Genomic DNA, 22,972 nt, shown 5'->3' with positions numbered 1-22,972 from the left:
TCATTACCTTAAAAGCTGATCAAAGCTTGAAATGTAAGACTTTAAATGACATGATTCCAACATTTTAATTAAATATGTTTCAACTGAGCTGATAATTCCCATTAAAACCAGGGAACAGGTTAGAATTAACTGCTGTTTTATTGCAAACATATTATGTTACAGGGACACTTTCAGACTTTTCAGAATTCCCCTGCTTTGACAACCACATTACCTGCGAGGGCCGTAACTGTACTTTCCTCTACTGATGGTGCTTAATGTCGTACCCATAACTCTAATTTAACATGCACCCTTGGGTGTAATTACTATAATTCAGTGCATTAACAACATTTATTCATATTCATATCAGTTATTTTTGAGCATTAACTGGAAGCATGCTGCCATTAACTCAGTTCATTAGTCACGTTGGTAATAAAATCATGAATGCCTTTTATTTCAACGCTGACATGTGCTGTGTTGTAATAAAGACTTGTTGGTTGTTTGCCAATATATGTCTGCTCTGCAACTGTCACAAAATCAATACAAAGGATTATGAATAGTTTTTCCCCCATCTTTTCTTCCCTTTTTCATCCCTGCTTCCCCCCTTGCTCTTTTCTCCTTCCTTCCTTCCTTTAATTATTCTCCCTCTCTCCCCCTCCAGTTCCTGTGTACGGTCGTGGCCATTCTCCTGCATTACTTCTTCATGTCCACATTTGCCTGGATGTTCGTGGAGGGCCTTCATATCTACCGCATGCAGACAGAGCAACGCAACATCAACTACGGTGCCATGAGGTTCTACTACGCCATCGGCTGGGGCGTGCCCGCCATTATCACGGGTAACGCACACGTACACATTCTGTGTGATTTTTGTCAGAGACGTGTCTTTGCATTCATGTCCTTACCACATTTATTCATGGCAACACACTGTCATATATGTGCACACACATTGACAACGAGTCTGACTGTGTAGATAAGATGTCCTATTGACGCTTGTATTAAAGAGGTTTCTATATTATTCTATAATAAAATAGAGGTAGTAAAGCACACACACACACACACATTTACAATTGCACCTGTATGAGTCAATCCACCATGACTCATACATGCTGTCAACTCCTCTTTTATCTGTTGCTGTTTCTGTCACACACACACACCGAATGACCGCAGTCTCACCTTGCCTCTTAAGAATAAATGTGTCTCCCACTACACACACGCGCACACACACACACACACACACACACACACACACACACACTTAGTGGCTGCATGTCTCTTTCCTCCGGCTCAGAGGTGTGTTCAATCTGTCTGTCCGTCTTTATTCAGGCTCTTCCTGTCTCTCTCACTTTGGCAAACCAATTTACAAATTCTTCATGCCCACAACTGTCAAAACGTTGACAGTTGTCCAAATAAAGAAATACAGACTTCACAGTTCATGTCACACATTTCCGAGCGACCCATTTTGGCGGCATCATGAAAGTGCACTCTGGTCGTGCAGAACGGATGAATAAAAAAAAGAACTTGCCTCGATTGAACGAGTGGCTGCACACGAGTTCAGGGACGAGATCCTAAATGTATATGGATTTATTCTTTACTGTTTTGCCTCAAACACCCATCTCCCTCAAAAGACTTACAATCAGGTGGATATTAGAATACAATACATAATTAGTTAATATTAATGTTGGAAGGTATTCTGTCAGTAGAATTAGTAATTAAGTCCCCTTACAAATCAATATTCTGCAAACGTTTATTGACATATGTGAAGGCACCATCATTATACATGTACACTGTTTCCAATGAGCTGATTTCCTTCAACATGAGTTTTGTCACCTAAAATTAATATTTAAAAAAAGCCCCGGTGATTAAAATGATTAATACCTGCCATTAATTTGGATGCTCTCTGTCATGTCTCTGACCTTCCGTGACACTGTCATTATATAATTACATACTCTCTCCCTGTCTGATGTGAATGTCTCTTGGCTGCAGGCCTGGCGGTGGGGCTGGACCCCGAGGGTTACGGGAACCCAGACTTTTGTTGGATCTCCATCTATGACAAACTCATCTGGAGCTTTGCTGGTCCCATAGCCATCGTCATACTGGTAATGTTCTCCCTGCCTGTCTGATATACTTGTTGTAATGCTTATGTATGCACAGAAACCTGAATGAAAATGATCATGTAAACTGTGGATTGTAAGGTACACTGTTGATTAGCCTCCAGCTAGCATTTAGCTTCCAGTTTTGTTGCCCCTTTATTCCTGCTTGTATTTACTTATTTATTTATTTATTTTCTTCCCTTTATTGTGCCTTTGCTTTTTCTGTACTTATTTGTTTATTCTGTCATTTATGTTCTTATACTGTTGCAGCAGTCTTTGTCCAACTTTACCTTTTTTCCCCTTTAGATGGCATTTTTTATCCACATTGATTTTGTTTCTCCCCATCCCTGATGTTGCTGACGGCAGTATTGGATTCGCTGGAATGCATCAAAACCGTTGCCTTACCATTTGCATTGATTTCCCCCTATCCAGATGAATGGAGGGATTTTCATGATTGTCGCCAAGATGTCCTGCAATCCCTCTCAGAAGGAGACCAAGAAGCTTCCTGTCATGTGAGTACCTATCCACCATGTTTAAATGACCATTTTCACTACCCGAAAGTGACTTTGTTGGCTATTTTTCATCATTGTATCTAACTCTCGTTATTTCTCATGTTTTGAGGGTGAAAATCAAGTTTTTCCTTTTATTTCATGGTTCAGAGGTTATTTTTATAGACATGGTCTGCTGATTGAAGGCACAATAATTCTGTCTTCAAAGAAGCATTTGCTGAACACAGTAGCCTTGGTCCCACTTTATCAGTAATTTTCATGTGGTTTCTCTTCTACACCTTTTCATGCTGTACTTCTCATCTTTTGTCAAACCTTCTCCGCCACTGACCTCTGTTTCTCTCTCCAGTGCTACTATCCGCAATGCCTTCCTGTTGTTGCTGCTCGCCACCTCCACCTGGCTGTGTGGTCTGATGGCTGTGAACAACAGCATCCTGGCTTTCTACTACATATTTGATATCCTCTGTTTAGTGCAGGTATGAACAAAGTGTGCACTTTTATATGTGTTTCTATTATTATCGAATGAAAAGAACAAGAACAAGGAGGCAAACTATGTCGAAAGGAAAATACATCATAAAATAACCTTAACGTGTCCTTCTACCGCTCTCTCTCCCAGGGCCTGTCGGTGATGCTGGTCTTCACTGTGTTCAACTCAGAGGTCAAGGAGGCCTGGAGCGTAGCCTGTTTGGGCAAGAAGAGCCCTGGAGAAGACCCACCAAGAACACAACAGAACACCGTGAGTGACACACAAACAGCCTGTGATGTGGTATTTGTGCTGCAGCAGCTCATCTCTGCTGAACTGGAAGTTTTCATGTCACCTGATATGTTGGTCTAATTCAACATTACTTGCAAAGCACATTGTGTCAAATTCAAGATTTAAACATGTTCATAATTTACATGCGCTCTAATATAATGCGGTGGTACTTATTGCACAATAAAGACAATGAGGGTGAATCAAAACCATATAAGTTTTATGTGGTTTTGCAGTATTCACTTTTCTAGATGCTCATCCTCTCTGTGTCCATTATTAGACCAGAGCAAAAGCCCTCCTGCCTTCCTTTCTTTTACTGCCTTCCATTTCTCCTTCCTTCCATCCATCCATCCATCTTTCCTCTCTCCTCCTTCTGCCTTCAGGGCTTGTCTCTGACCCAGATAAAACAATATACCGACCAGTGGTGGCCTGCCCGCTCTTAAGCCCACTTCTACAAAAGCACGGTGCAGAGCCTATTTAGAGTGTGTACGTGCATGTCTGACTTCACATCTTTTCATCTCTCTCTCTTCTATCTCATGTGTGGTTTTAGTTCATAGCTCACTGGAGTGTGTGTGTGTGTGTGTGTGTGTGTGTGTGTGTGTGTGTGTGTGTGTGTGTGTGTGTGTGTGTGTGTGTGTGTGTGTGTGTGTGTGTGTGTGTGTGTGTGTGTGTTCACCCTTTTAACCCCTGCAGCTCTCCCTATCCGTCACTGAGCCATCTGGGGCAAAATAACTGAATCTTTTCCAAACCTATTATTAGATACAAATTGCCGCTTTTTCAAATCGTTTCACCTACCTGACTCTACTTCCAGTATGTGATATGTTATTTATGACTACAGTGGCCTGTTACAGTATAGAAAGCTGAAATTGTGCCCCGTTTCCAGGCTAGTAGCTTCTGCTTCATTAGCTTAGCCGCTTTTAAATTGTTATTCCCGGTTAGCATTCAGTTACTATAATAGCTCCCACAAGTCTCAGGAAGCTACAGTAAATTATCACTTTTGAATGCTAACACAAAAACAAAGATGTCTTGAAAAGGTCTTTACCCTTTTTTATTAAGTATTCATTATCTTATGATATGGATAGGAAACCTCAGGATCAGAATGAAGTCCAGAATGAAGACCAATTTACCCACGTTCAAAAAGCATCATGGAGGAAATTTGTTTTTTATTTTTCATTAAAAACTATGTTTTTGTACCATTCATCGTTCAACTCTCAGTCTTGGTGTGTTTTTATGTGTTCAGGCTCAGAACCCGTATCACAACGCATCTCTGTTGGAGCAGAGCGGGCTGCACCGCATCACCCTGGGAACCTCCACCGTCTCCTCTGTCAGCTCCGCCAGGTACAAAAATATGGAACAAACTAAAGATTAATGTGGAGGAAAACTTCCACACCATGACTCGTAGAGTAGATTAAGACTAGTACAATTCCTTCTGTAGTTCGAGAGAAAATGGTTTGATCAATTCCTTGTGACTCTGATTTGGGAGAAAGTGCTTCAGGGAGGAAACTCCCTCGCTAGCAAAACCCCTGTCGTGTGTTTTGTGGGTCAGTGGGATACAGATGAAAATGATTGGATGGAACAATGTACTGTAGTGTATATAGAGCAACACTAATGTACTCTGAGAGTGGCTGTTGGTGTCTTTATGGCTCAGTGAGTGTCTTGTCTGTGTACAGTACATGGTGTTTGTATGTGGATGCTAGTTCTACACTGGATCAGCCTGCATGAGTGCATATGCAGTATACTCTGTGTGTGTGTGTGTGTGTGTGTGTGTGTCCTCACTTCTGTCCTCTTTCCCTGTTAGAGAAAATCTTTTGGCTCGTCAGACTCTGGAACAAAACATCGTCCAAACCGGAGCGACAGACCTGGACGTAGCCATGTTCCACAGAGACGGAGGTGAACGCACGAACATGACCATGGACACAAACGCTCTTAACGAGCACTAGTGACACATTCTCCATTTCTTCGCCCTCGTTTTCCTCTTTTTTTTTCTTACTCATGACATGACTTCATATAAATTTAAAGATTAAGCTCACATCACAGCTGAGACCAACATCCTGTCAAACCTAGCTTTTCCTTCCTCGTTATTCTGTTTCTCCTTCCCTCCTCTCATGTGTTTTCTCTCTCCTTCTCCTCTCAGGTGAGGATTCGGACTCAGACTCGGACCTCTCCATGGAGGAGGAGCGCAGTCTCTCCATCCCTTCCTCTGAGAGCGAAGACAACGTCAGACTCCGTGGGCGCATCCAGCGGCGATTCAAACGCTCCAATCACAGTGAGCGTCTGCTCACAGAGCCTACCCACAACGGCACCAAAGGTAGGCAAGCAATGGAGCCAGATCTCTGTCAAAATGTGGGCTGGGTTTGGACTGGGCTAGCCTGAACCCTTATTTTATCCTTTTTATTTTCCTGTAAAATCACATAAGACAGCTAGGAGTAGGCTAGGGCGCGTTGGTCCGGCTGGTCTGGCTGTGTGGTCAGAAGATGCCGTGGGTGGTGATCGTCTGTAGGGCCGCTGCACTTTATCCAGCTCCCACGCTTCCTTCTGTGATATTGATGAATTTATCTCTGTCAAATGCCATAAGTGCTCCAGTAATAAACACAAAGAGACAACAAGTTCATGGCAGCTAACGGCCGTTGCATCTTCCTGCGCTTCTGATTAGTCTGGTGGACGAAACCCACATAAGTCTGGGGGACCAGAGACGGGTCTCTGCTGTGGAAAGAAATCCACACACACATCATGTGTAGCCACAAATACACACACACACACACACACATACAACAAGAGAGTGCCTTTACTCATGAATCAATACCATCTTTTTCTAGACGGTATTGAGCTATCATGCAAAATATATGAGCTTATATGCACTTCAAAGTATGTGATATAAATGTCAGGCATATGCTCTGTGAAAGGTTTCATTGTGAAGAAAGGCCAGACATGTGCAAATCTGTAAATCCATGTAAGTAATCAATTCTCAGCTTAATAAGCCATCTGGATCACATGAACTCTAGTCAGGGTAAAAAAGTGGACCAAAGCAAAATAAGTGAATGGAAAAGGACGGCATCCAGATGGCCGGTACAGTCCAATCAATTCATCAGTGCAGTCAAAGTGAAGGGCCAGAGCCTTTTTAGTGAAGGTCACAGATTCAAGATGGCAGCCTGGTTGACTTGACCCAGCATTAAAGCCCTCATCGATTCCGTTGAGCCGTCGACTGGCCAGTGTTGGCAAATCGACAGCTGAAACCTTCAGTTGTTGAATTATTTAACATGTTACAGAGAATAAAAAGGGCTTAATGAGCTCCGACAATTACAACAAGACGTGGCTGTCAAAGTAAGCCTTTAATGGTGCAATGACATCATGTGTGTTAGAGCTGCAATCAATACTCATTATTTATCATCTTTCTGTCTGTTATCATGTTGATAATGGATTCATTCTCATTTGAATTTGAGATTGAGATTTCTTCCACTAATTTTGGAATTTACTGATTGACCTTAATGGAAAAAAAAAACATGATGGATGAATTGATAATGAAAGGAATCTTCAGTTCCGGCCCTATTGAAGTTGTCTGTATTTGGAAAAACAAATTTCATGAGTTACCATTCTGTGTTTGTTCTTTTTTCTTGTGAAAGATCTGGATGGCAATGACCTTCTGTCCTACTGGCCAGCTTTGGAAGAGTGCGAGACACACAGCCTTCAGAAGTGGGGCTCAGAGCGCCCCCTGGGGGGTGATTACAGCAAGGACGCTGCCAACAACAACCAAACAGACGCAGCGCTGACCAGCGGGGACGAGAACGGCCTCACGCAGCCACACAGGCACCGCAAGGGTGAGAGAAACACAACAAGGACAACCCTGGCATTTTGAATTTTCTTTGAATATTCTTATTTTTAGTTTGTCCTTCCGTAATGTAAGATACATAAAAGCATGGCACACAAATGAAATCTTAAGTTAAGACAATGGCACATGAATACCTAATATACTAAAATGAGATACTAAACTAACAAAATTTTGTGCACATATTCTGACACAATGCATTTAACATTGATTAAGAGATGTGTGGTCCGTTTGAATATATCCGTATCTGGCCCGTTTATTATAAATATATTATTGTCTTCATCATATTGTTTAACAAACATCTTTGGACATCCTGTCTGACTGATGCAGACCAGGATCAGGATGAAAAAAGGAGCATTTTGCCACGAGGAAGATGGAGGAGCTGAATCAGTTTTTCATTTAAAATAAAGCTCCATCACTGACATCATATCTGCTGTATGTGCAGGTGGTCTGCTATGCATATTCGTTATTTCAGTAACGCTCTCCATGTGACCTGTGATCATGTGATGTGAAGAAGCCACAAATATCAGTGGATCCTCGTCTTAAATCAGAGTCAGAACATAATGTGATGGTCTTATGACGCAGACCCACAACACACCAGACGGCTGACGGCTTCAGTCTAAATTTGGCTCTAAAAGCATGGGTGACACTTTTATGTACAGGTCAGTGTATGCAAGGACTCACTGAGAGTTAGTGAGTACGAAATGCAGGCAAGGTTAAATCCCTCATGTTGTCTGAAAGCATGAGTGAACTTATTTATAGACAAAGCACATGAACACACACGCTTCTCTTCCTCCTGTAACTTCTTTCTCTTCTCTTCTCATCCCTCTTCCTCCCTCTGCACGTTTTACTCTCCTGTCTTCCTCTTTAATGGACTCTCACCTTCTCATTTTCTTGTCTCAGGTATCCTGAAGAATCGTATCGGCTGTCCCCCAGCACTCCAGGGCCTTTCCACCATGGGCCGGGTCCCCAGTGAGCTCAACTGGTACCGAACCTCTACCCTGGGCCACCGAGGGGTTCCTGCAGCCTCGTACGGTCGCATGTACTCTGCCACGGCTGGTGCCAGTGGAGGTTCTGGTTCTCTCTCCCAACCTGCTTCCCGCTACTCCTCCAGGGAACACCTGGACTCGCTGTCACGGAGGCAGCTGTCCAGGGATCCACTAGGCAGGCAGACAGTTGGGGGGTCAAGGGACCGACTGGACTCCCGTGGTTCCAGGGACAACCTGGATCTCTTACCCAGGAGGAGGGAGCTGGGGCAGGGAGCAGGGCTAGGGGGCCTGGGCCTGGATCACCAGCGAGTCTCATCATCCAGGGAGAACTTGACAGGATCCAGGGACAGACTGGACAACCACCACGGAGGTAGCGTCCACGCCTCAAGGGAGGACTTGAGCGGCATCGGGGGAGCGGGAATGGACGGATACCTCAGCGGATCGAGGTCGCAGCTGAACTCGCTCACTCGGCGGCACGCCTCATCCCGAGAACACCTGGGAGGGGCGCTAATGAGCAGTAGGTCAAGGGAGCAGCTGGAGACCAACGGCGGCGGGGCCCAGGCTCAGCCTTGTCGGGAGTGGCTCCGCACTCTGCCTCCCCGCCAGCCCTCACACCCCGACCAGCCTCCCTCCTCCTCCCCTCCTCCCCCTATCTCTGAGGAGCCCCAGCAAGAGCAGCTCCCAGCTCACGTCAGAGGACGCCTGGACTCCGCACCTCCATGTAGGTATCCAAGTCAGACTGTCCCCCAGGTCGCAGGTTCAAATCCAAACCCTCTGGGTCGACAGCCGTCCAGTGAACACCTGGATATCCTGTCCTCCATTCTGGCATCCTTCAGTTCCTCCGTCCTCACTCCTCCCCCCGCTGCCTCGAACCCTGGGCCTAATGGCTCCGGCCATGGGCCCTCACCCTCCCCGCCCCAGTCAGCCACCTCCCACAGCATATCTGAAGTCTCCCCTGACTCCGAGTAAGTCCTTCTGTCTTCATTTATCTGCCTCCACTAACCCTCCTGTTCCTTTTCTATTTTTCCTGGACCTCCTCCCTTTTCTCCTCTGACTCATTTCTTCTTCCTCAGCAGCATCGTTTCCACTCTTTGACCCTTTTCTTCACCTCACTTATCGTTCCTTTTCTCTCTTCCCCGACCTTTTATCTCAGCCTTCCTCCGCTCCTTCTGTTCCACTTCCTAATTTTCAGTGTCTGTATTTTCTCGTCTGTTTTGTTCTGTCACCCTCCTCTCTCTTTGTCCTTTCGCCTCTAACAGCTCATTTCCATCTTGTGCGTGTATTTACTGCAGTTCTTCAGTAGAGAAGTTGCTTTATAAACATATTGATGACTCATTTTCCTTTCCTTCACCTTAGAGCCCACAGAAGTGAAGGACAGTCTTGATGACAACCTCCACATCCCTTTATGCATTCAACAGTGCTTGGAACACAAGAGACATGTTCAAAGGTCACAGATGGGCCTGAACCTCTGGGGCCCCCTGGGACATCGGAGGACTAGAAACTGGCTTGGGACAGAGGAGACACAACCAACAGAGTTGGAAAGAAAGTATGACAGAGATAGCGTCCGTGAGGATAAAGAGGGCTTCTGGTCGGTTTGTACTGTATAAATTCAGTTTTTCCAAGTCCCACCGCCTACAAAGATCTATGGCGCTTCTTTGGATGATAGTCAACCACCTCTACTACCTAAAAACTGTTTAAGACGAACACAAACTCCTCAGATTTCACAGTCAAGTCAACTTGATCCAGACAACATCCACCTAAAAGAGAGAAAAAAATGAAAAGACTGTAAATAACATTTTTATACATTTTGTATCTTTTTCATTGGAGATGAAGAAGAAATCTTTTGTGATGTTTTCTTTTCTTTCTTTTTTTAAATGATTGTGTCCGTGTGAGGTTGTGAGCGAGGTTGGTGCGAGTGCAGTCTTGTTCGTTGCCGAGGGAGACGTTTCCCCTACGAAGAAAAAAATAGTCCCCCAAAATCTCTCCCTGAATACAGTTTTCCTCAGAAACTTTTCCTCACGCTCATCAACTCTGTGTACAGCGACGACAGGGGTCCTGCAATAGTATCTGACGAGGTTATCGAAGCCGCGACGCGTGGTTGAAGGGAAACTATCAAAGTAGCGAGAAGTGATTGTAAATAGAGGGAAGGGATTATTATAAGAGAATAGATTTGATGGAAGATGATTGTGAAGAGGAAGATGGCCAACGTTAAGCTAAAACACCACGTGACGGTTCAGAGACGGTGATTCAACTGTTATAGTCACGAGCGAAGGATCAGCTCTTTCAGGAGGTTGTGCTGTTTTGTGATCCACTGTATATGAATGTGACCTTGTCATCTGTCTGTGTATCTTTGTGCCTGGTGCTGTCTGAACCAGACCATATCGGTCGATTGATTCACCGGAGGTTGGGCGGGTGACGGTAGATCTCTCTCTGCTTCTCTGTCTGAGGCTGTATCATGTAACAACCGTTTAAAGACCCTCAAGGTGTTTTTGCTCTTTGATGCATCACGACTCGACCTGCCTCAAGAGATGCCACTGGAGCAGCCGAATCTTTCCGGCAGCATCCAGGAGACTCGTATGTAGAAGCTCCTCATGCAGCAAATCTGTGCAAATCCAAGCCAAAGGGACAACTGCTTCAAGTCGGTCCGATGCATTGTTGTTCTCCAGTTTCCTGTGATGAAAGTGACTCGTGCAGGGTGTGAACGCTCTCGATGTAACTCACTGTTTCTTTTTTTTTTATTGTGATTATTATTTTTTTATGATTGTGCCATGGGGGGAAAAAAAGAGTATTTCATGGTATTTTGTTTGGCTGCGAGTGGATTTTGGTTTTAGTGTGCTCCGATATTGAAAGCAGACCTGCAGTACATATCCAGCATGGTATCTACCAGATTATATTAGCTCATATCTGTAGCACATGAATCCCACGCCAGATTCTTTTTTTTTGTTTGTTTTGTTTTTTTTACTTGCTTGGCTGCACACAGTTGCTCGTAAATGACTTCAGAATATCTTCCATACTAGAGAAATGTCCTGACATCGCTAACGGGCTCGAAAACCGTTCACACATGAGACGTCGTTGATGAAGCGGTTCACACCAGACCACATTAGAACAGACTTGCTGTCATTGTTTAGACCTCTCTTCAAAGACAAGGTCTCTTTGCGTGATCTGGCGAAGCTCCTGCAACGGCGTGCCGGTTTGCTGAGGAGATGTCAGTCGTGTTGGCGCTAAAAGCCTCTAAGTGGTTCTGAGATGCAGCTCTTTCCATCAGCAGCTGTCCCTTTCTCACAGCTGTTTGAGCGAGAGCTGATGTCAGGCCTTAAGGTGACAACACACTGGCGTTAAACAACGGAGACAGGAGAGCAGTCTCCATCAGCATTCAGAGGGATTACAGGGATTGTGGCTAACTTTTTTTTCTGTCTTGCCAAAATGTGTAGTCTGTGTGTCCTGGAGCAGAGAGCACTGTGTCAGTCAAGCACAATGAGCAGAAGAATAAATCAAGTGGTACCAAACCAGACCGGCTGGAAGAAATTGGGTCATGAACTGATTCTGTGCAAAATGTAACTGGAAGGAGGATGTTTTGTCCGTTGCTCATCGCAGAGAGGAAAAGCATGGAAGTGCAGGCAGTAGAGATTTAAGAAAAAAAACACACAAATGCATGTCTCCCTGCTCTGACTGCTGTCCTGTGTTCCCCGTGTTCCTGGGAGGTGACAAGTGAACCTTTTTGTTACAGTAGTATTGCCAAAAAATGCCCCGGGAACACTACCCACTAGTCCCTTAAAGGGGTAGTACACCTGATTTCTCCTTACTCCTTTCATTCAGCTGCTCCACTCATTTATTTTCATAGATCCGTTTATCTTCAACTGACAGTATGAACTTGTACAGATATGAGATTTATTTTATTTAGCTATAATTTATTGACATTGTATTGATTATTTATTTTTGCCGTTTTGTATGAGGTTGATTTTCTTTTGGGTCCACATGTTTTTTTCTTTTTGTTTTCTAATGATCTCTGGTCTGGTGAGTCTCTGCAAACAAAAAACAAATCCATAGATGGAGGGCAAGAAGAGAAAGGGATGTCGAGGTCTGTTTACAATGTGATGCAGGAAACGTTGCTTTTCAGCATTTAAGTTGGTTTCTTTATCCAATCAGGGAGGAAAAATGGGACAAAACAAACCTGAATTTCAATCCTTTATAAGCGTATTCATCCTCTCCTGAGGATGTCAACATATCTAAATTAAAAGTTGAATACTGGGTGTAAATAGTGCAGATATATGTCCCAAACCAAACCTTTTTCCTGCCTGCTCATTGTTACAGATCCAAGGCTGAAGCTTCATTGCCTAAGAGTGAAATGACAGAATTCAAGCTTAAGTTGATCTGGTGCGGACCAACAGGAGACGAGACAAAAAGACAGATTTGAGACTAAAACGTGATGCACTCTTGAAAGGAAAAAAAAATGGGGAAGTGACCGAAGTAAAGAAACAGAGTGAGAGATAGTCGAGTAGGAGGAGGGATGGGAGATTGTCTTGGTTAGCTTGTGTGTTCATTATGGGATGCCTTCTATCCCGCCACCGGCAAGGGGATGGCAGCATTGAAACAGTTGTTCCCCCCGTTGCCACGGAAACGAGAAATGTTCGACATTAAAAAAAGAAAAAGACTTATTCCTACACGGCTGTGTTGACATTTATTCTGTGTGCCACTTCGTGTTCGTGAGAACAGACATTTTCAGGTGTGAAAACCCGAGCAGAGGAGCCATCCTGACAGGGACACGTTTTTCTGGAGGGCTCTGTCTCCGAGTTGTTTTGACTCTCAAAGGTATCCTGTCACATTCAGAGACATCAGAGAAGCTCAGCCGCCACCTTGATTCCCAGCAAAAACAAGCACCCAGCTGAGACAGAATATAAACCAGTCCTCGAATAAACCTTTTATTTTGACCTTTAGGGGCTGAAACAAAAAAATGTTGGCTCTGTAATCATACTTTTATATTTAGAACACACACAAAATAAATACTTGCTTTAACACATACAGATGGTTGACAAATTACAGGGATATTATTATCTCTGAGTTGATGCAACTGGCTTAGCTTAGCATAACGGGAAACAGCTAGCCTCCGCCCAGTCCACATCCTGGACTTTTGGCCACGTCGTATATTTCCTCCACTCGTTCATTCAGTTTTTCTCTTTTATCAAGTTCTCTGGTGACTTTGTGCCAAATGCTTATTTATTTACAAAGCAAGGACTAAAGTTGAAGCAAACATTCCGCATTTGAACATGCAAGAGACGCTATGAATGTAAAATCATGATACATGATTGTCCATTTAGGAACATCATTTCAATTCTACATCTGCTGCCATTCAATTTAATCTCATATGATGTAGGTTCTCCCTAGAAAAAGGCTATAACCTTTACGGACACCGTCAACCTTCAACATCAATGAACACCAAAGACGTGATAAATGATGAAACAAAAACTAATATGGGAATTGAGATTTATACACAAACATACTCTGATGTCTTTCTAGAAGATGTGCAAAGCGCCACAGCATTTCCTCTTGTAGATCAACGAGTACCACATCTTCGTGTGTCGTTTACTTTTGACTGTTTTTGAGAAAGCAGGCGTAGACGGAGAAGGCTGTATGGATTCATGTAACTGTTACTAGTCTTTAAAAGAGCTGCCTTTGTACTTCCGAGTACTCAACCCAAGTTATCTCACCTGTGCTTTTAAGTAACAGTACTTCTACTCGAGTAGGATGTTAAACGCTTTTCCAAAATGCAGTCTGACTCTTTAGAGGAGAAAGTAATTCTCTCCTCAACTGAAAAATCCTTCTTTTGCATTAAAATACAGAACAATGTATACAAATAGTAACAGTTCTAAGGCATGTAAACAAAAACATACAAGAACTAACACAACAGCGACAATTAAAACAGTTCATCCTGTCGGATTATACGCTTTGGCCTCTTCGTCGCTGCTGCTGGAGGAAGATGGCGGCACGTCCTCGCCCATCCTCTTTAGCTTGGCTTTGTAGTAAGCCGCCTTCATCCTGAAGGCCTTCTCCTTCTGCCGCGCCGCTCTCCTCTTCTCCCTCACCAGCTCCTGCTCCCACGCCAGCACCTTCATCCTGTTCTCCCACTCCAGGATCTTCATCTGCTGCTGCTGCTCCAGAGCGTCCTTTCTCTGCTGGTGCTCCAGTCTCGACAGGTCCGTGGTGTCATGCGGAGTCGAGCAGCGGGTCGCCTCCTCCGCCTCGCTGCCCGTCTGGTGCAGACGCTGGCTAATAACCTTGGAGGTGCCTGCGAGGTCAAAGTGAAAAAGTGTCCCTGAGTGCTTTGGTCTAAATATAGCTGCTGTTCAAGGTCTGAAAAAGGGACTTTCACAGAGGAATCCGCAGGGCTGATTGGCTGCGTCAACTCGGGCAAGTGCTGACACACACTCCTCCACATCTACAGTTATAGTCACCTACAGCAACATCGCTTTATACACGACAGTTTCTCAATTCATAGTCAGGTTGATACTGGAACATCGCATGTAAATATATTCATTTAAAGTCACCGAGCAAGTGTCTCTAGGCAACAAAGACTGTGGCAGCTTGCAAAGAGTTATCTGCAGGTACCTGGGGCCGTCAGGTAGGCAGCAGGAAACGTCGCATCGTGTAGCTCGGCATTGTGGGAGGTAGAGTTCGCAGTGGGGCTTTGTTGCAGATTGGACCAGTCGCTGCCCGTTACTCTGTCCAAGGCGTCACGCTGGAGGCAGATGGCCACTCGCTCCTTGCTGTCTTCAGTCTGAGGCGGAGGGAACAAAGTGTGTTTTAAGTCAGCGGCTCCCAAAATGTTCCCACATCAAAGACCCCTAAAGTGACACAAATGTGTCTTTTCTAGCATGAATGGTAGTTTACATCTTCTAGTTGTCCTTTGATATGAGCTGCTCCAGGTTTGTTGTAACGTTGTTCTTTGGTTTAAATTTGGCTAAATGTAAAAACGAAATGATCCAAAAGATCACTTAGAAATATTTACCGGACTCACGCCGTCAGTGGTCTGCCCAGCGGCGTTTATCAGCATCACATTGTCTGCTAGTAAGGAAAAAGGAGAGACAGACAGGGAGGTACTGCAGGTAAATGTTTCAGGAAAATGAGCACAGAGCGCCTCCCTGTGGTGAAGACAGATACAACACCACCATCACATATAAACACACATCTTACTCGGCATACTTTCTACACATCTTTTTAGTATGGTTAAATCTGCACTTAATGAGTAAAGTAGTTTCAGTTTGAGTGCTGTAATGCCAATTTCTAACATTTAAGCATTACATGTAGGAATTATTCAATCGGCTTTCAGTCGGAGTTCCTTCTAACTTTAACTGTTTGACATATTTAAATTGAAATTGAGGATTTGTGGTCCAACTCTCATTGCTGTGAGGATCCACCTCCCCGAAGTCCTTGAGCACAATTACTCCACAACAATGACAAACGAGCTTTCTACCTTGATGAGAAAGGTTGAACTCTATATATATTTTCTACATATATCTTTGTGAGGTAAAGAAAGAACACAAAGAACCCCCCCCCCCCCCCCCCCCCCCCCCTCAAAAAAAAAACAATCTGTAGAATTATCAACAAAATAATGCTTTAAATTTGATTTACAAAACTATAAACCTCAGTTTTGAGGCTTTGGGAACATCTGAGCTCTACAGATGTCAGGTCACCCAAATCTCATGTGCAAATGGTCATTATTGTTGTAATTTCTCAACACCATGTCATATAGTCTCCTCAGTCTGCTGCAAATAATAATAACTATCATACAGGGTTTTAATGGGACCTTAAATTAAACCTTAACATCGAAATTGTTCAACAGGCTGCAGATATTCAACAGCTGCTCATCATCTACTGCAGGTCAGTGTTGCCTATTGTGTTTTTAAAGCTCATATAGTACAGTCTTTAATGTACGAGGACGTTTCTGAAAACCACAGAGTTTCTGACGGACTGTACAATAATACGCGGCCAGAGATGAGAGCGTCCGTTGGTGACCTGGGACGGACACACACACCTCCAAATACACCAACAACAACGACACACCTGCAACACCACAACGACCCGCGTTTACACCGGCTGAACAAACGGGTCGGTTGGCTCGTTCATACATATTCTCCACGCCTCTCGTCATGCTTCCGCCGGTGTATAGCGTCAACTGAAGCTAAGATACCTTCCAATAGCTTGCGGACCGCCGCTTTGTGGCCAGCTCCCCCTGCGTGGCTAGTGAGAGCAGCCTCGCCCATGGTCTGAAGTTTGATTGATTTACAACAGGCCCTACATCGGGCGAAGTGAATGTCCTGGAGTTCCTTAACCAGCCAGTCCTTGTAAATCCCCTTTAAGAGCCACGAGTCCTGGAATTTACATTTGCCTGGCATAGTTAACGGCGAAGTTTAGCCAGACCGCTACGTACCTAACGGCTAGGAGCAACCTCGTCCCCCACTGCCTCCCGGTGCGTTCGCGGTCTGCTCGGACAACTCCCCACAGATGTCGGTATCACTGCGCATATGAATTAAGATGACTCGTGTGTGTTGTCGACACGAATATACCCGATACATGTAAAGCAGCGTACTTAATGTGATATTCACGTTATGGAACAACTTAAAGATTAGAAAGAAAGTGCAGAAAAAGCTACTTGTATCTGCCGGTGTCGTAAAGCAAAACATGAAGCATTTAAATGAAAGTCAAAGACAGAAAGAAAAACAAATTACTTATTAGTATTCATGATAAATACCAGTCGTTTTTACTGGCTATACCTTTGAATTATGCTGAATAACATCGTTTCCATAAAACACCGAAACGCAGCAGAGCGCAACGGTGGTCGGTCACATGTCTTGTCGTCTCCAATACGAATACGGCTAACTATTTTCTAACCAATCAGCATTCAGGAAGCCAGTAGAATATCCTGATTGGTTTAATCGCTACGCGGAAGTCACGACGGAACACATGGGTACTTGTTTGCTGAGTGTGGACGCAAATAAAGAGGTATAAATGTAGATTTGAAACGTATTTATGTTGCGTTTCAGCCTCTTTGTAAGAGGCATTGGTATTGACGTAGAAAAGTTACTTTTCCTAATTCGCATACAAGCAAATAAACTGGAGCGCTCTTGTTGTTAGCTTGTTTTGCTAACTGCAAGGCTCATGTTGACGTCTTTCAGACACTATTGATTATGTGTCTTCAATTTAAGTTATTAATCACAAAGAGATGGAGACAGCAGCCCTTGTAGCTCCAATCACAGCGTTGGAGTTCCTTCACGATGCTTTTCTACTGACAGGTAGGAAACGCTGTTGGAAGTCTAAATAGAAGTGATATTTCCAGTGATGCACAAATAAGGATTTTGAAAAAAACATTTTCACGACTGGAATCCATTGTTATAACTTACTACACATACGTAGGTAGAAAAGGTTTAAATGTGGTCACGTGTTTACATATTTATGATGAGGGGTGTGTCACTTCACTTACTGAACGCTAAAGGATCAACAACACGCATAATGAAATCTCCTGTCACCCTTTCCTGACAGGTGAGGGTCCGGTGTTGACGGTGTACAGTGTCCAACCTCTCCCCAAAGCCCGGGCCTCACTGAGTGTGCTCCAGCAGCACAGAATCCATGGGATAAGGCTGAGAAGTCTGACGAAAAAAGGTTAATAATAACTCTAGTTTTATTATTTTTTACAGATGATGTTTTTCTATTAATTTGTTCTCATACATTCACAAAAAAAACATATCATCTGTCAATCCTCAGAACTGAGTTCCACTTCGGAGCCCAAGTTCCACGACCTTGCAGTGTTTGGAGGCAAGGCTGTGAGGCTGGTGAGGCTCCATGTGGATCTCCAGGATGGGGAGCGTCTGCACTTGGAGACTCTGGGTCCCCTCACTGAGCTACAGGACTGGACCCTGGATGCCCGTTGGCTCTCTGGAGACAAACACACACAACTCTGTGTGGCTGTAGCCCACAATAGTGCACTTCTTCTGGACATCATTACAGGAAATACACTGGTTCGGAGCTCCTGTCTGGAGGGGTGTCTGCTGTACTCTGCCCTCCTTCTGGTACATGAATCCTGGGCAGATACCATCTTAGTAGGAGGGACTGTTTTCAACCAACTGGTTCTCTGGAAGCCTGGAGGAGGAGGAGGAGACAAAAGTGGTGATTCTGAGCACAAAGCTCCAGTTGAGAGACGTCTGCTGGGCCACAGCGGGGTCATCTTCAGCATCACTTACCTCCAGGAGAAAGGATGGCTGGCCTCAGCCTCTGATGACCGTAGTGTAAGGATTTGGGGTGTTGGTGCTTTAGGGGGCTGTGAGGGCAAATGTGGGGACTTGAACCCGGCGTGTTTGAGGGTCCTCTATGGACACCAGGCGAGGGTATTCTCGGTGCGTCTCACCCCAGGGAAAGCGTTCAGTGCTGGTGAAGATGGGGCCTGTTTAGTCTGGGACTGGGCTGGAGGTGGCAAGGTGGTTCGGACATTGAAGGGACACCGAGCAGGGGGGGTTCGCGCACTCGCAGTCAGCGAGGGAACAGGAGATGAAGAGAGATGGGTGGCTACAGGGGGGGCAGATGGAGGGCTGAGGTTGTGGAGGGTGGAAGGGTGTGAGGAGAGGAAGGAGATAATGGAGGAAACAGTGACAGAGAAGCTAACTGACCTGAAATTTCCAGGTCACGGCTTGCCTAAAGTGATTTGTATGGCAGGGGACGAGGAGGAAAATGCAAGTTGGAGTCAGAACAAGTTTGTGGTTTGCACTGACCAAGGACGAGTTTACCAATACACCGCTGGGCAGTGGGAGATAGTATGGCAAGGGACTCCTGAGTTTCAATCTTATTGTATCATGGAAACTGTAACTGTACACATGAAAGACTCCACAGCTAAAGTAAATCTGTGTGCTGTGGGAAACCTCAGCGGGTCCATACAGGTCTTCCCCATCTCTCACCCTCAGTGTGGGGTTCTTCTCTCTGGTGGATCAGGGAAGATCCATAGTCTTATTTGGCAAGAGGCAAAAGAAAGCATGTGTTTACTGGCATCAGGCGCTGAAGGACTTGTCCATCGCTGGTGTATAGACGTAGAATTGGGTGAAAACTCTTCCTTGGCTCTCAAAATAAATCCCCTTCCTCCTTTCCTCCTCCCCCCTTGTGCCAAACGCTGGCTGACGGCCGCAGTTCGCCTCCACTCCATGTCACGGGGGTTGCTGTGGGTGTGTGGGGACCGGAGAGGGTCCCTGCTTTTGTTTCAGGAATCAGGAAAGCTGGAGGTAAAGATGGGAGATGACGAAAGGATGGATGAAGAGTTTCTGACAGGCAGGAAACAAACTGATGATGGAGGGGTGGAGGAAGTGGTTGACCTAATGCTCCACCCGTTGAGCTGCCTGTTTGGACTGCATGGAAAACAGGGTGTAACTTCAGTTTCTGAATACCAGGGACTGCTCTACAGCACTGGCAGGGACGGCTGTGTGAGGGTCTTCAGAGTGCAACCAACGCCACCAGAAAAACTTGAAGAAAAGAGTATCAGAAATGGGGTGAAGAAGGCAGGAGGGCTTCAGCTTGAGGTTCTCAGAGTCCAGCGGGCCTGCAAGGGTATGGAGTGGCTCGAGGGGATTCTGATTCTTGAGTCTGGCATTCCCGCAGAAGATGAGGAGGAGCTCGGAGAGAAATATGAGAACCACTACAAGACAGAGACACTAACTCTTACAGAAAAGCTGGAGGTTACAGAGGAGATAAAAGAAGAGGGGATCTATAGAGGAGAAGAAGAAAAGTCAGAGAACAAGGGAAGAGAAGCCAGGTTTGCCATCATTGGCTTTCATGCTGTTCATTTTGTGGTTTGGGACCCGGTGAAGCAGGAGAGGCTGTTAGCGGTGCCTTGTGGTGGGGGGCATCGCTCTTGGAGTCTCTGGCCATCCCACAAAGGGGTTTGGCGTGGATATGGAGCTCTGGTCTTCATTAAGCAGGGGGCTGTCCTGGCTTCACTACCGCCTGGAGTCGCACCGAGCTGGGGTGGGAAGGCAGGAAGGACTGGATGTTGGGGCCTGAGAGAGGGTGTCCATGGGAGGGGGATCGGGTGTGTATGCAGGCTGGGGACGATACAGGGAATTGGGATTCAAACGAACAGGACTGGAGATGAAGAAGATGAAGAAAAGGAGGCAGGGAGAGAGGAAGGCCATTGGGAGATAGTGGTGACGGGAGGAGAGGACACTAGCTTAACCGTCCTGGCGCTACATCCCAACTCTGGCAGCATCAAAGTTCTCTCAGTTATTACCGACCACATCTCAAGCGTTCGGACGGTGACTGCAGTAACACGTCCAGACGGGGGAACTGAAAACCAGACACGGTCTTTCTCTGCCCTGCTCGTGTCAGCCGGTGGAAGAGCTCAGATGCAGTGTTACCGGCTGTTGATAGGCTGGGACAGGCACAGACTGGCTCCCTCCTGCCAGGTGATCCAGGTGGCCAGTCACCGATTGGACGAACAGTGGGAGAGGAGGCGTGACCGACACAAGACGGTGAAAATGGACCCAGAAACAAGGCAAGGTTTTCTGCACATATTTAATTCATAAAGAAATAGAATTTTACTTTATGACTTCTTATTGTGTTGTATTTTGAAGTGCTTTTGCTCTCCTTCCTTTGTTTCGTTTTTATTCCCTTTCTTCATCAAGATATCTATATATTAGGGGCGGCACAGTAGTTAGGGCAGCTGCCTCATGTACAGAGGCTTAACCTCCTCGATGCAGTGGTTTTTCCGTTAAATAATAATGCTATTGTCCTTGAAATCCACTTCTGATCCTGCCTTACCAGCTGTGTCTGTGTTTTCAGGTACATGTCTGTAGTGGTCGTGGATGAGAAGACGGACTGTGGTCTTCTGGCTCTGGCCTGCAGCGATGGAGCTCTCAGGTTGGCGTCCATCACAGAAACATTTTAAGTTTTCCACACATCTGAAACCTCTTTTCTCAAGAGTTGGAGGAAAGCGTTCACATGTGTATTTTCTTCTTCTTCTTCATTTTATTAACACTATTTGTCATGTAACGCTGCCCTCGTTCTCTCAGATTTCTACTCACCTCTATTACTGTCTTTTCCAGATTGTTCTCAGTCAGTGAAGTTAAGCATCAAATACATTTGTTGTGGGAGACGTTTTACCATAAGCGCTGTGTGCTCAGTGTTGCCACCTGCAGTCTGGAGGATGGAAGAGGCAACAGGTGAGCAGATGCTTGATCATGTCTTATTGTTTTGTTTTTCAATTTACCTGAATGGGGTGAATGTTGGCACCTTTATTACAAGTCGTGTTTTATAAGAACCAATCAGGACCAGACCAGTACTTTTTTTTTTGTGTTTTTAATGAAATGTGTCTCATTTTAATGTAACCCATTTTAGAAAAGAGTATTGACTGTCAGATCAAATATAGGAATACAATATTAAGAGTTCAGAGAATTTAGAATCACTTTTAATTTGTCTCTCTCTCTCTCTGTCAGGTATACGCTGCTGTTCAGCGCTGCAACAGATGGCAAAATTGCAGTGTGGGATTTGACCGATGTTTCTTCTTTGTCGACCGGTACTCCGAGCCACGCTCCGACTGCAGCAGTCCCCTGCCTCGACATTCACGCCCACCAGAGCGGCGTCAACTCATTGGCTGTTTGGGCAAAGGAACTGACACAACAAGAGGGCGGTTGCCTGGTAACTGTTGCTAGCGGAGGGGATGATGGGCAGCTGACAGTGTCTATGATCAAGGTGCAGTACCCGGAGGATGAAAAGACCGGGGGCAGCAGAGGGTTTTCTCAGATGTCTGAGCCCCTGATTTCTCCCCAAACCCAGTTCCAAGCCCCAAACCACTTTCAACTTCATCTCCACTCCCAGTCCCACATCACACTGGCCCACGCTGCCCCTCTGACTGCCCTGAATCTCCTGAGTCCAGGCCTCGTCGTCTCCACTTCTTCAGATCAGAGGGTTTGCCTGTGGAGGGTTAGCAGTACCGGTATCAGCCACATCGCGGCACTGTGCTCCCATGTAGCAGATGCTGCAGCACTGGCAGTGTGGGAGGGGAAGGGTGATAAAAATAGGAAAACAAGGTTTAAGTCTGAGCAGGAGATTGTAATCCGCAGAGGGAAAGAGAGACAGACAGGATTCAAAACGATAAGTAAGACAGCAGCACAGTTCAATGAGGATAAGAAAACAGCTGATGAGGCCGAGGATGGAGAACCTGTTGAAGCCGTGAGAGAGACGGGCGACCCAGTTTATCAAAGCAGCGATGAGGCGGGAGGTGAATTTAGAAATCAAACAGAGACTGACAGCGTGGGTAAGGCAGAGAGGCAGGTAAACACTGAGACAGGTTCCAAGGCTTCCTGTGAGAGCAAGGAGAAGAGAGGAAAGACGGGATGGGTGCTGGTCTGCGGTCAGGGGTTCCAGCTTCTACGAGTCCCACATACACAGATGGAGGCAGAGATGTGGACCGGAGGAAGGGAGGAGAAGACGGATCACAGTTGAAAAGACTTTCTGTGTGGAATCTAAAGCAATGGTCCAAACAATACCTTTATCAATGGTGCATTAATTCATCATTCAAATAAATTTTACGTTGATTTTAGATTATAACTTTTAATAAAGTTTGTTTATTCTCCAGGTTTCTCATTATTTACAGGCTACATTGCAGGTATGGAAGGCATTTAATAAAAGTATATAATACAAAAATATAAATTATATTTCAAAAGGAATACAACAAACAACAAACCTTTATGAAGGGATGTAAACCAGTTTTCTCTCATGGAGCTTTAGACGTATTAAAGTTTTTCTTAACTCTGAAACTAAAGTCATTAATTTCTGCTAGCCTCTAAATGTGGAATCGTGAATCTCGC

The 22,972-nt window shown here is 45.1% G+C and overlaps 3 protein-coding genes across 9 annotated transcripts in view; 2 read left to right on the top strand and 1 right to left on the bottom strand.

Moving 5' to 3' along the window:
- The window catches only part of celsr3 (cadherin, EGF LAG seven-pass G-type receptor 3), a 90,989-nt gene extending 78,076 nt beyond the window's left edge, over nucleotides 1-12,913 (top strand). Inside the window, exons 27-37 of the mRNA XM_084014738.1 lie at nucleotides 638-812; nucleotides 1,960-2,072; nucleotides 2,499-2,578; nucleotides 2,922-3,048; nucleotides 3,189-3,308; nucleotides 4,564-4,661; nucleotides 5,122-5,213; nucleotides 5,458-5,631; nucleotides 6,944-7,138; nucleotides 8,050-9,100; nucleotides 9,492-12,913. Coding sequence (XP_083870864.1) covers nucleotides 638-812; nucleotides 1,960-2,072; nucleotides 2,499-2,578; nucleotides 2,922-3,048; nucleotides 3,189-3,308; nucleotides 4,564-4,661; nucleotides 5,122-5,213; nucleotides 5,458-5,631; nucleotides 6,944-7,138; nucleotides 8,050-9,100; nucleotides 9,492-9,519 — 2,253 coding nt within the window. The 3' untranslated portion in view covers nucleotides 9,520-12,913. The remainder of the gene's footprint in view (nucleotides 1-637; nucleotides 813-1,959; nucleotides 2,073-2,498; nucleotides 2,579-2,921; nucleotides 3,049-3,188; nucleotides 3,309-4,563; nucleotides 4,662-5,121; nucleotides 5,214-5,457; nucleotides 5,632-6,943; nucleotides 7,139-8,049; nucleotides 9,101-9,491) is intronic.
- A 127-nt stretch (nucleotides 12,914-13,040) lies between these two features.
- On the bottom strand, nucleotides 13,041-16,622 carry fsbp (fibrinogen silencer binding protein). 6 transcript variants are annotated; one of them, XM_084014742.1, is made up of 4 exons: nucleotides 16,561-16,622; nucleotides 15,139-15,194; nucleotides 14,739-14,907; nucleotides 13,041-14,418 (listed from the first exon to the last, which is right to left on the bottom strand). In XM_084014742.1, the coding sequence occupies exons 2-4, from the start codon at nucleotides 15,181-15,183 to the stop codon at nucleotides 14,057-14,059; spliced, it is 576 nt and encodes a 191-aa protein (XP_083870868.1). In that variant the 5' UTR covers nucleotides 15,184-15,194; nucleotides 16,561-16,622; the 3' UTR covers nucleotides 13,041-14,056. The 6 variants fall into 6 exon arrangements, with proteins under 6 accessions (XP_083870868.1, XP_083870869.1, XP_083870865.1 ...); XM_084014743.1 differs by having other exon boundaries at nucleotides 15,139-15,191; nucleotides 16,561-16,604; XM_084014739.1 differs by having other exon boundaries at nucleotides 16,321-16,597.
- A 437-nt stretch (nucleotides 16,623-17,059) lies between these two features.
- Nucleotides 17,060-22,755, top strand: wdr6 (WD repeat domain 6). 2 transcript variants are annotated; one of them, XM_084016083.1, is made up of 7 exons: nucleotides 17,060-17,132; nucleotides 17,306-17,422; nucleotides 17,670-17,789; nucleotides 17,892-20,658; nucleotides 20,946-21,023; nucleotides 21,209-21,325; nucleotides 21,599-22,755. In XM_084016083.1, exons 2-7 carry the CDS (start codon nucleotides 17,353-17,355, stop codon nucleotides 22,605-22,607), a joined length of 4,161 nt encoding a protein of 1,386 aa, XP_083872209.1. In that variant the 5' UTR covers nucleotides 17,060-17,132; nucleotides 17,306-17,352; the 3' UTR covers nucleotides 22,608-22,755. The 2 variants fall into 2 exon arrangements, with proteins under 2 accessions (XP_083872209.1, XP_083872210.1); XM_084016084.1 differs by having other exon boundaries at nucleotides 17,081-17,097.
- Nucleotides 22,756-22,972: the final 217 nt, after the last annotated feature.

The sequence above is a fragment of the Eutrigla gurnardus genome, assembly GCF_963514095.1.
Source record: "Eutrigla gurnardus genome assembly, chromosome: 8".
Taxonomy (NCBI): domain Eukaryota; kingdom Metazoa; phylum Chordata; class Actinopteri; order Perciformes; family Triglidae; genus Eutrigla; species Eutrigla gurnardus.
Note: the sequence above shows the minus strand (reverse complement) of the source record. Positions and strands in the feature narration are given on the sequence as shown.